Source organism: Oncorhynchus nerka, linkage group LG27 (assembly GCF_034236695.1).
Source record: "Oncorhynchus nerka isolate Pitt River linkage group LG27, Oner_Uvic_2.0, whole genome shotgun sequence".
In the NCBI taxonomy this organism is placed as follows: Eukaryota; Metazoa; Chordata; class Actinopteri; order Salmoniformes; family Salmonidae; genus Oncorhynchus; species Oncorhynchus nerka.
Window position 1 is genome coordinate 21,760,241 of NC_088422.1, and position 13,145 is coordinate 21,773,385.

General features: G+C 44.3%; 1 protein-coding gene across 4 annotated transcripts in view; it reads right to left on the reverse strand.

Moving 5' to 3' along the window:
* The window catches only part of LOC115111355 (intermembrane lipid transfer protein VPS13A-like), a 73,685-nt gene that overhangs the window by 16,140 nt on the left and 44,400 nt on the right, over positions 1-13,145 (reverse strand). For all 4 annotated transcript variants that reach the window (XM_029637318.2, XM_029637316.2, XM_029637319.2 and 1 more), the window contains exons 53-59: positions 7,380-7,609; positions 7,091-7,244; positions 6,768-6,914; positions 6,488-6,569; positions 6,248-6,317; positions 5,941-6,055; positions 189-302 (exon numbers count right to left, since the gene is read on the reverse strand). In XM_029637318.2, the coding sequence (XP_029493178.2) occupies positions 189-302; positions 5,941-6,055; positions 6,248-6,317; positions 6,488-6,569; positions 6,768-6,914; positions 7,091-7,244; positions 7,380-7,609 (912 nt within the window). The remainder of the gene's footprint in view (positions 1-188; positions 303-5,940; positions 6,056-6,247; positions 6,318-6,487; positions 6,570-6,767; positions 6,915-7,090; positions 7,245-7,379; positions 7,610-13,145) is intronic.

The following is a 13,145-nucleotide window of genomic DNA, read 5'->3' on the forward strand; positions in this document are numbered from 1 at the left end:
AACACAAACACACCTTGCTATAGCTACATCATCCCATGATAGAATCCCTTGCTATGGTGCATAACTGGCCAATAACAATGCATGACTAGATGGCCTACTGGTCAAGCCATGCTGTCTGGAAAATCTCCTGGCCCTAACGTAATATAGCATACAGGTAGTAAATGCACTGTAATGACACTGAAGCTCACCTTGATGGGAGAGATGTGGAAGTACTCATAGAGACTGATAGGGGACGTGTCAGCGGCTGAGATGTTGTTCAGCTCAGTCTTCAGATACTTAATGTCCTTCTCAAACAACTCCACCTGAACACCACCGAGGGAGAGGAGAGAGATATTGACGAGGAGCGGAAGTGAACCCAGGAACTCAAAAAGAACTTCAATTGCTTTTGTAAACAACAGCTGTTTCGTCACAGTTCTAAACTTAGTCTAGTTGTTTTCATAGTATTCGCAGGTAGGATGGGTCTTACGTCCAGGGACAAATCTATTTTAGAATATTAAAGTTGATAGATTTCCCAAAGAAGCATCGCAGTGGGCTGCATTGCCTGCATGGATAGTAATGTTAGCAGCAGGATGTGGATACAAGGGTAAATTGTTTATCAAGTTAACTATATATTCTAGGTAATGTCAGCTAAGTACATATAAATAGGATAGACAAACATCCAATTTGTTATTTTAATAAAACAAACGTTAGCTTGATCTGCTAAAAACAATGTTAGCTACCATGAACTATAGAAAAATGAAACAAATGTTATATTACTTGAGAATAATGACGCAAGTCCTAGTCTAATTTCTATGTTTTCTAACCTCCAATACAGAGACCTGCGAACTCTGCAGATGAAGGTCACAAAGAGAGTCCTGGAGAGACTGAAGGGTATATCTCCAACGGGTTATATACATTGTAGTTTCTCTTGCTCCTAGAGATCTAGCTACTGGGTGTGCAGGTTTCTGTTCCAGCTCAGCCATTCTGCTTATTATTTGTATTAGACACTATTCATTTAACTATTCACTCATCTCTTGTTTTGGAGTAAGATGAATGTCTAAACCCATTAACTGTTTACATAGGCGTTCTTTGAATGATAGGAAATACAGTGTTGATTCCTGAATTTAAGTATAGCATATTTTTTGGTCAGTGAACATTCCCCGTTTGTCTCTTTTATTTGGTTGTCACTCACTCTCATTTTGTTTGATGATATTACAAAGATTTGTAGCTGATGTCCTTGATCATTGGTGTAGGTGTAACAATCCCTGTATATGGATGACCTAAGATGCAACCCCTCTCTACAACAGCACTTCATACCCACAAAGCAGCATCCATTATCCTACCAAACCCATGATCTTGGTTAGGCTAGGATAACAGTACTTTAGGTCTCAGGGTGGGTGACAGCACCAGATGATAGATGATGGCGTGGAGGTAGTGGTGTGGATCAGAAAACCAGTCAGTATCTGGTGAACCCCATTTGCCTGATGCAGCACGACATCTACTTCGCATAGAGTTGATCAGGCTGTTGATTTTGGCCTGTGGAATTTTGTCACACTCCTCTTCAATGGCTGTGCAAAGTTGCGGGAACTGGAACAAGCTGCCGTACACATCAATCCAGAGCCTCCCAAACATGCTCAATGGGTGACATGTCTGGTGAGTATGCAGGCCATGGAAGAACTGGGACATTTTCAGCTTCCATGAATTGTGTACAGATTCTTGCGACATGGGGCCGTGCATTATCAAGATTAAACATTAGGTGATGTCGGCGGATGAATGGCACGACAATGATCTCATCACAGTATCTCTGTGAATTCAAATTGCCATTGATAAAATGTACTTGTGTTTGTTGTCTGTAGCTGATGCCTGCCCATACCATAACCCCACCGCCACCATGGGGCACTCTGTTCATAACGTTGGCATCAGCAAATCGTTCGCCCACACGCCGCCATACATGCTGTCTGCCATCTGCCCGGTACAGTTGAAACAGGGATTCATCTGTGAAGAGCACACTTCTCCAGCGTGCCAGTGCCCATTGAAGGTGAGCATTTGCCCATTGAAGTCAGTTACAACGCTGAACTGCAGTCAGGTAAAGACCCTGGTGAGGACAACGAGCACGCAGATGAGCTTCCGCTAGACGGTTTGTGCAAAAATTCTTTGGTTGTGCAAACCCACAGTTTCACCAGCTGTCCGGGTGGCTGGTCTCAGACGATCCCGCAGGTGAAGAACCCAGATGCGGAGGTCCTGGGCTGGCGTAGTTACACGTTGGTCTGCATTTGTGAGGCTGGTTGGCCATACTGCCAAATTCTCTAAAAAGGACGTTGGAGGCAACTTAGGGTAGAGAAATTAACATGAAGTTCTCTGGCAGAAAGTGTTATTGTTTGGACAGTTGAAAAGGTCTATAGCAGGCGTCGGCAACCTTTTTTGTGTGGAGTGCCAATTTACAATTTATCCTAATATTTTTAACGATCTGCGTGCCAGTTATGATTTTCATATGTGCATTACAACTAACTGTGTCTGTTGAATATCTACTTGCTCACAAACTGAAGAATTCCATAGCTCGCTAAACAGAGGCGCTGTCCAAGATTAAGCACTACGGGCTTAATCTTTGAACACAGATTCTCTTGGTGAATGATACAGTGACATTTAACCACACGGTGGCCAATCTTATCTTCAATCAGCTTTGTGGATCCTTTATGTTTCCCACCATAGCGGAGGCCCCGTCAGTTGTAGTAGCGAAAATGTTTTTAATAGACACCTCTCTCCTCAAAATGATCTGTGAAGGCTTTTGCTTCATCTTCCCCTTTAGTAGTAGCATGCATGGGTTATAGACAAAGCAGCTCCACACGTACCTATTCTGAGTCACAGTATCCTATAGACAAAGCAGCTCCACACGTACCGGCTCTGAGTCACAGTATCCTATAGACAAAGCAGCTCCTCATGTACCTATTCTGAGTCACAGTATCCTATAGACAAAGCAGCTCCACACGTACCTATTCTGAGTCACAGTATCCTATAGACAAAGCAGCTCCACACGTACCTATTCTGAGTCACAGTATCCTATAGACAAAGCAGCTCCTCACGTACCTATTCTGAGTCACAGTATCCTATAGACAAAGCAGCTCCTCACGTACCTATTCTGAGTCACAGTATCCTATAGACAAAGCAGCTCCACACGTACCTATTCTGAGTCACAGTATCCTATAGACAAAGCAGCTCCACACGTACCTATTCTGAGTCACAGTATCCTATAGACAAAGCAGCTCCTCACGTACCTATTCTGAGTCACAGTATCCTATAGACAAAGCAGCTCCACACGTACCTATTCTGAGTCACAGTATCCTATAGACAAAGCAGCTCCACACGTACCTATTCTGAGTCACAGTATCCTATTGACAAAGCAGCTCCACACGTACCTATTCTGAGTCACAGTATCCTATTGACAAAGCAGCTCCACACGTACCTATTCTGAGTCACAGTATCCTATAGACAAAGCAGCTCCACACGTACCGGCTCTGAGTCACAGTATCCTATAGACAAAGCAGCTCCACACGTACCGGCTCTGAGTCACAGTATCCTACAGACAAAGCAGCTCCACACGTACCTGCTCTGAGTCACAGTATCCTATAGACAAAGCAGCTCCTCACGTACCTATTCTGAGTCACAGTATCCTATAGACAAAGCAGCTCCACACGTACCTATTCTGAGTCACAGTATCCTATAGACAAAGCAGCTCCACACGTACCTATTCTGAGTCACAGTATCCTATAGACAAAGCAGCTCCACACGTACCTATTCTGAGTCACAGTATCCTATAGACAAAGCAGCTCCTCATGTACCTATTCTGAGTCACAGTATCCTATAGACAAAGCAGCTCCACACGTACCTATTCTGAGTCACAGTATCCTATAGACAAAGCAGCTCCACACGTACCTATTCTGAGTCACAGTATCCTATTGACAAAGCAGCTCCACACGTACCTATTCTGAGTCACAGTATCCTATTGACAAAGCAGCTCCACACGTACCTATTCTGAGTCACAGTATCCTATTGACAAAGCAGCTCCTCACATACCTATTCTGAGTCACAGTATCCTATTGACAAAGCAGCTCCACACGTACCTATTCTGAGTCACAGTATCCTATTGACAAAGCAGCTCCACACGTACCTATTCTGAGTCACAGTATCCTATCGACAAAGCAGCTCCACACGGACCTATTCTGAGTCACAGTATCCTATAGACAAAGCAGCTCCTCATGTACCTATTCTGAGTCACAGTATCCTATTGACAAAGCAGCTCCTCACGTACCTATTCTGAGTCACAGTATCCTATTGACAAAGCAGCTCCACACGTACCTATTCTGAGTCACAGTATCCTATCGACAAAGCAGCTCCACACGGACCTATTCTGAGTCACAGTATCCTATAGACAAAGCAGCTCCTCATGTACCTATTCTGAGTCACAGTATCCTATAGACAAAGCAGCTCCTCACGTACCGGCTCTGAGTCACAGTATCCTATAGACAAAGCAGCTCCACACGTACCGGCTCTGAGTCACAGTATCCTACAGACAAAGCAGCTCCACACGTACCGGCTCTGAGTCACAGTATCCTACAGACAAAGCAGCTCCACACGTACCTGCTCTGAGTCACAGTATCCTATAGACAAAGCAGCTCCACACGTACCTATTCTGAGTCACAGTATCCTATAGACAAAGCAGCTCCACACCTACAGGCTCTGAGGCACAGTATCGACAAAGCAGCTCCACACGTACCGGCTCTGAGTCACAGTATCCTATAGACAAAGCAGCTCCACACCTACAGGCTCTGAGTCACAGTATCTTGCAACAACTGCCAGACGTGGAATGCCATTCACATCCACACTCTCATCAAGAGCCACACGGGTGCATCTTTCACCGCTACAGCTTGCTGCTCCTTTACATTTTCAACCATCTCGGGCCTTTCAACAGTTCTGGCAGATACAGGCTTTTATCTTTGAGATGATTGTGTCTTTGTTAGGCAATCCATCAAATAAAGCCTGCAAACTACTGAGGAAAGCCTCCTTGATATATTCCCCATTAGTAAATGGTTTTCCATGTTTAGCAATGTACAGCGCAACTTTGTAGCTCCCCTCTGTAGCTTGATTATTGACTGCATGTAGATTTGTAAACATAACTGCTTGCTTATCATACCTGGACACAGACCTTTTAATTCCTTCAGCCTTTTCCGCCTCATCCTTCAAGTTTTTCTCCCATCTCGTTTCAAAATGATGGCGTACACTTGATGTCCGACAAACAACAGTTTTACAACAGAGAGCTCAAAGAGCTTCCATATTCCTTTGTCCAAGAGGGAATAAATGGGTGGACATCTGCCAAACTTTTCTTTGCTGATGTCATTTTGCGCCCTGAACTTCTTTAAATAACAAGCTAGCTCTCATCTTCAGTGCGGTCTTGGTTTTGAATTTGTCAGGAGAGGCGAGGCAGGTCCTCTTGCACTGAACTAATAATATGAAACTCCTGCAAAATCATGAAAGCCCACTGGCTAATCAGGATTGACATACCTTGGGAACTACAACATTGCAGTGAATATCAATGCAATTTCGAAACCAGTGCATGCAATTTCAATCATTTTCTCCAGTTTATATAGAAAATTACTGACCAAAATAAGTGAGATAATAAACGTCAAGGCAAGGCTTAGCACACCAAGAATAAAAAATTTAAAAAATAAGAAAAAAAAATATATACATTTTTTTAATTAGTCTTTTTTTGGGTGGGTGGCTTGCCAAGCCTTAGCGTGCCAAGGCAAACACCCTTGCATGCCAAGGCTGGCACGCATGCCTTCGGTTGCCGACCCCTGATCTGTAGGCTCTTTGCACATGCTAGATCATTGGTTCCAAACTCCAGTCCTCGAGTATGTAGTGGGGATAATGTGTGGAGGTCAACTGAGGGGAAGGTCAGGGTCTTACCATCTGCTCTGATGTCATCACGCTGGCATTCTCCGGGGTGAACAGATCCAAGATGGCGTAGAGGAAACCCAGGTCCAACTTCAAGTCCATCTCCTGGATCAGCACCATGAAATACCTGATGAAGTCAGGGGGTGGAAGATATAGAGACAGGCAATGAGAAAGTTGTCAGAAAGGAAGGTAAGGGAACAGAGAGAGAGAAGACACAGAGAGAACAGAAGAGAGAGATGGAACAGAAAAGAGATGGAACAGAAGGAGAGAGAGAGATGGAAGATAGGTGGGAGAAAATGAACTATAGTGATGGACTCACTTGATGCGGGAGATATCTGAGTGTCCGGCTGCCCTGGTAACAATGCTGATGTCGGTCAGAGGTTTGGGCTCTAAAGGACAGTGTGGAGCAGAAACACCCATAGATATGTGTTTATCCAGAGTACTCCACTCTACAAATGTGTATGGTTGCGTTCGAAATGGCCCCCTTTAGAGACCCACTTAGGCCCAGGTAAGTGTGACTGCACAACACCAAAGGACTTGGACAGAGTTTGGTACTGACCTGAGTCCATGGTGACAGACTTTGGTAGTTTTATTGGGTAGAAGACATAGGGAAAGATTGCTCCAGGCAGCTGATTCTGGATCTGTGGAAAAATAAAGGACTCAAACAATGGAACCAAAAAAAAAAGGTCAGCATGAAAGGAATGGCATTTAATTTAACTGAATTGTTGGCCAAATTACTAAATGGTCAATGTAAAAATCTATGGTATGATAGTCAGGTCGGGTGAGGACCCACCATACAGTTGGATAGAGTGCGCACTTTCCTACTCTCTGGAACCCACCTGTATGCGGTTGATCTGGACACGGTAGGCACTCTGGCGGGCTGATACGCTGTACTCCACCTTCACCCCCGGAAGGAAGTTCCTCCTGATTGGAGCATCACATGGCTTCATCATCCTCATGTCTTGCCTATTTGGCGTCAGAGACACCTGATAACGGAGTTAGCCCACACACACACACAGGTTATACAGGAGCTGTGCACAAATTGAGAACCACATCTACCTTTACAAATTGTATCATTTTCAAGGGGCAGGATATCAAGTGGATGGTACATGGTATCAGACACATGGATACTGTTCAGTGGCATATCCAGTTGCTGTCTGACCTGGAAGTTGCTCTCCAGGTCTAAGATGGCATTGTCCACTGATCCACTCTCGGTGTACTCTCTGAAGTGGGTCTCCAGCAGCGCTGTATATTTAAAACTCAGTGGTTTCCAGCGAGACTTCTTCTTTGGCTTGAACTCCCACACCACGTCTGAACTACACACACAGGAAAGCACACTGAACATGCTGCTGTTCTGAAACTGGAACCACCTTTCCACTCACAGTACAATCAACTGTAGTACTATCATACCATAGTGAGTGAGTGTATATACTATGTGAGTGTGTGTATACCTGGTAATGCCAATGAAGGACACCTCCTGGTGGTTGCTGTTGTTGACCAGGGAGACACCCACGTCTTGCAGGGAGAGGATGATCTCCTGTTCAGCCAGCTCGGCCTTCTCACTCTCACACAGCAGCTTGTAGATCCGCCTGTCCTCGGTGAACAGCGCCACCCGCTGGAGGCCCTCGTAGAATGAGATGAGGTACAGCTTACCCTCCTCATTCACGTCCAACCGCAGGTCCTACACACGGATCAAGTGCACATCAGATGCAAAGAAAGCCTCAACAACTTTTTACACTATGCTTATACTACTGTACGTATTTTGTCTGTCTTGTAGAATTTTAAACTGGTTATCATCATGTTGCTTCCCTCAAGTCATCAGACCAGTATAAAGGGGATAAAAATGCAATAACACTTTCAACGTTTCTGGTGGACTTACCTAAATCCTTTACTAAGCCTTTTTAGGATCGGAGCCTGAATAATGATCCGATTAAAGTTGTGTGATTACTACACCTTATTAAGCAGCTCTGTTAAACACTAAGCAGGACATCCTAGTCTGTTTCATATCAGTTCATTTTTAGTGTGATATGTAATATGAATACGTATAGCCTACATATTAGTCTGAGGAGATACTATGGTTGAGCCTCACGCCTGTGTGTCATATTGCTCTGATGTACTCAATACAAAATGTGTATCACACGAATATGAAACACTGGTATAAATAAGAATGAACCATATTATCAATCAAACCGTGTGAGAATGTAACATATCAACACCGCTAGCGCAAATGGTGAATGGTGGTTAGGGTTGGGCAATCAACTTTTGTTCAATTGTGATTCTGTACATATAAAATCGCCCGATAGACAATGTTATCGCCCCTCTAGAGGCCAGACATTTTTGTATTTAAAAAAATGGTGTAATTAAGAAACAAACAGAAAAAATCTGAATAGACCGCTAGTGGAAGCTCGCATGTTACGGGAAGGACGAGAGGAATCGGTATTCATGACAACATATTTAGGGGTGCTGAATGGGCCAAATCCGATGTAACAAGAACACCTAATAATCCTACTTACCACTTATTATTATTATTATTACAAATAGAAGATTATCACTTATCACAATGGTGCTTGTTTAGTATAGTTAGATCAAAGCTGAATCAATATCTCACAAGATCACACTGATTCATTAGTATTTTATAATACACCAAAAACACCTCCTTAGTAATTTATCTGAAGCTGAATAGTTTAAAAATCCTCAACACAGCAAGCCACTAGGTCGGATATACAGACTATTTGGAGTGTATTCAGACGCCTTGACTTTTTCCACATTTTGTTATGTTACAGCCTTGTTCTAAAATGGATTGCATTTCAATTAACAGGTGTGCCTTGTTAAAAGGATATTTGTGGAATTTCTTTCCTTCTTAATGTGTTTGAGCCAATCAGTTGTGTTGTGACAAGGTAGGGGTGGTATACAGAAGATGGCCCTATTTGGTAAAAGACCAAGTCCATCAACTGTTCAGAGGAGACTGCGTGAAATGTTTTATTTATTTTATTTCACCTTTATTTAACCAGGTAGGCTAGTTGAGAACAAGTTCTCATTTACAACTGCGACCTGACCAAGATAAAGCGTAACAATTCGACACATACAACAACACAGAGTTTCACATGGAATAAACAAAACAAAGTCAATAATACAGTAGAACAAAATAAAACAAAAAGTCTATATACAGTGAGTGCAAATGAGGTAAGTTAAGGAAATAAATAGGCCATGGTGGCGAAGTAATTACAATATAGCAATTAAACACTGGAATGGTAGATCGGCAGAAGATGAATGTGCAGGTAGAGATACCGGGGTGCAAAGGAGCAAAATAAATCAATAAATACCAGTATGGGGATGAGGTAGGTAGATAGATGGGCTGTTAACAGATAGGCTAAGTACAGGTGCAGTGATCTGTAAACTGCTCTGACAGCTGGTGCTTAAAGCTAGTGAGGGAGATGTGAGTCTCCAACTTCAGAGATTTTTGCAATTCGTTCCAGTCATGGGCAGCAGAGAACTGGAAGGAAAGACGACCAAAGGAGGAATTGGCTTTGGGGGTGACCAGTGAGATATATCTGCTGGAGCGCGTGCTACGAGTGGGTGCTGCTATGGTGACCATTGAGCTGAGATAAGGCGGGGCTTTACCTAGCAGAGACTTGGAGATAACCTGTAGCCAGTGGGTTTGGCGACGAGTATGAAGCGAGGGCTATCCAACGAGAGCGTACAGGTCGCAATGGTGGGTAGTGTATGGTGCTTTGGTGATAAAACAGATGGCACTGTGATAGACTGCATCCAGTTTGTTGAGTAGAGTGTTGGAGGCTATTTTATAGATGACATCACCAAAGTCGAGGATCAGTAGGATGGTCAGTTTTACGAGGGTATGTTTGGCAGCATGCGTGAAGGATGCTTTGTTGCGATATAGGAAGCCGATTCTAGATTTAATTTTGGATTGGAGATTCTTAATGTGAGTCTGGAAGGAGAGTTTACAGTCTAACCAGACACCCAGGTATTTGTAGTTGTCCACGTATTCTAAGTCAGAGCCGTCCAGAGTAGTGATGCTGGACGGGCGAGCAGGTGCGGGCAGAGATCGATTGAAAAGCATGCATTTAGTTTTACTTGCGTTTAAGAGCAGTTGGAGGCCACGGAAGGAGAGTTGTATGGCATTGAAGCTCGTCTGGAGGTTAGTTAACACAGTGTCCAAGGAGGGGCCAGATGTATACAGAATGGTGTCGTCTGAGTAGAGGTGGATCAGAGAATCACCAGCAACAAGAGCAACAGCATTGATGTATACAGAAAAGAGAGTCGGCCCGAGAATTGAACCCTGTAGCACACCCATAGAGACTGTCAGAGGTCCAGACAACAGGCCCTCCGATTGGACACACTGAACTCTATCAGAGAAGTAGTTGGTAAACCAGGCGAGGCAATCATTTGAGAAACCAAGGCTGTCGAGTCTGCCAATAAGAATGTTGTGATTGACAGAGTCGAAAGCCTTGGCCAGGTCGATGAATACGGCTGCACAGTAATGTCTCTATCGATGGCGGTTATGATGTCGTTTAGAACCTTGAGCGTGGCTGAGGTGCACCCCATGACCAGCTCTGAAATCAGATTGCATAGCGGAGAAGGTATGGTGGGATTCGAATTGGTCAGTATGTTTGTTAACTTGGCTTTCAAAGACCTTAGAAAGACAGAGTAGGATAGATATAGGTCTGTAGCAGTTTGGGTCTAGAGTGTCATCCCCTTTGAAGAGGGGGATGACCGCGGCAGCTTTCCAATCTTTGGGAATCTCAGACGATACGAAAGAGAGGTTGAACAGGCTAGTAATAGGGGTTGCAACAAGATCATTTTAGAAAGAGAGGGTCCAGATTGTCTAGGCCGGCTGATTTGTAGGGATCCAGATATTGCAGCTCTTTCAGAACATCGGCTATCTGGATTTGGGTAAAGGAGAAATGGTGGGGGCTTTGGCGCGTTGCTGTGGAGGGTGCCGGGCAGTTGACCGGGGTAGGGATAGCCATGTGGAAAGCATGGCCAGCCGTAGAGAAATGCTTATTGAAATTCTCAATTATAGTGGATTTATCGGTGGTGACAATGTTTCCTAGCCTCAGAGCAGTGGGCAGCTGGGAGGAGGTGCTCTTATTCTCCATGGACTTTACAGTGTCCCAGAACTTTTTTGAGTTAGTACTACAGGATGCAAATTTCTGTTTGAAAAAGCTTGCCTTAACTTTTCTAACTGCCTGTGTATATTTGTTCCTAACTTCCCTGAAAAGTTCCATATCACGGGGGCTATTCGATGCTAATGCAGAACGCCACAGGATATTTTTGTGCTGATCAAGGGCAGACAGTTCTGGCGTGAACCAAGGACTATATCTATTCCTAGTTCTACATTTTTTGAGAGGGGCATGCTTATTTAAGATGGTGAGGAAGGCACTTTAAAGAATAGCCAGGCATCATCTACTGACGGGATGAGGTCAATGTCATTCCAGGATACCCCGGCCAGGTCGATTAGAAAGGCCTGCTCGCAGAAGTGTTTCAGGGAGCGTTTGACAGTGATGAGGGATGGTCGTTTGGTCGCAGACCCATTACGGATGCAGGCAATGAGGCAGTGATCGCTGAGATCTTGATTGAAAACTGCAGAGGTGTATTTGGAGGGCGAATTAGTTAAGATGACATCTATGAGGGTGCCTGTGTTTACTGATTTGGGGATGTACCTGGTAGGTACATTGATAATTTGTGTGAGATTGAGGGCATCAAGCTTAGTTTGTAGGATGGCCGGGGTGTTAACCAGTTATGCATTAGGGGGCGCTATTAAAATTTTGGGATGAAAAACGTTCCCGTTTTAAACAAGATATTTTGCCACGAAAAGATGCTCGGTGAGAGCCTTGTTTCTGGAAAGGTGATTTTTTTGAAGTAGAAGCTCAAATTGTTTGGTTACAGACTTAGAAAGGCTATCTTTACAGTAGATTGCAACACCGCCCCCTTTGGCAGTTCTATCATGGCGGAAAATGTTATAGTTAGCAATGGAGATTTCAGGGTTTTTGGTGGTTTTCCTAAGCCAGGATTCAGACACGGCTAAGACATCTGGGTTGGCAGAGTGTGCTAAAGCAGTGAGTAAAACAAACTTAGGGAGTAGGCTTCTAATGTTAACATGCATGAAACCAAGGCTTTTACGTTTACAGAAGTCAACAAATGAGAGCACCTGGGGGGTGGGAGTGGAGCTAGGCACTGCAGGACCTGGATTAACCTCCACATCACCAGAGGAACAGAGGAGAAGTAGGATAAGGGTACGGCTAAAGACTATACGAACTGGCCATCTAGCACGTTCAGAACAGAGAGTAAAAGGAGCAGGTTTCTGGGCATGATAGCATAGATTTAAGGCATAGTGTACAGACAAAGGTAAGGTAGGATGTGAGTACATTGGACGTAAACCTAGGCATTGAGTAATGAAGAGAGAGATATAGTCTCTAGAAATGTTTAAACCAGGTGATGTCATCGCATATGTAGGAGGTGGAACAACATGGTTGGTTGAGGCATATTGAGCAGGGCTAGAGGCTCTACAGTGAAATAAGACAGTGATCACTAACCAGGACAGTAATGGACAAGGCATATTGATATTAGAGAGAGGCATGCGTAGCCAAGTGAACATATGGGTCCAGTGAGTGGTTGGGCTGGCTGGGGACACGGCGATTCAGACAGTTAGCAGGCTAACAAGCTAACAGTTAGTAGGCCGGAGCTAAACAAGCTAGCAGCTAGTAGACCAGGGCAAGCTAGCAGTTAGCAGGCCGGGTTAGCAAGCAAGCGTCAAATCAGGCCTTCATGGTCGATTTGCTACAAAGAAACCACGACGAAAGGACAACAATAAGAAGAGAATTGCCGGTGGAAATCTGCCCATTGGTCTGATGAGTCCAAATTTGAGATGTTTGGTTCCAACCACCATGTCTCTGTAAGACGCAGAGTAGGTGAACGAATGATCTCTGCGTTTGTGGTTCCCACCGTGAAGCATGAAGGAGGAGGTGTGATGGTGTGTGGCTGCTTTGCTGGTGACACGGTCTATGATTGATTTAGTATTCAAGGCACACTTAACCAGCATGGCTACCACAGCATTCTGCAGCGGTACGCCATCCCATCTGGTTTGCACTTAGTGGGACTATCATTTGTTTTTCAACAGGACAATGACCCAAAACACTCCTCCAGGCTGTGTAAGGGCTATTTGACCAAGAAGGAGAGTGATGGAGTGCTGCATCAGA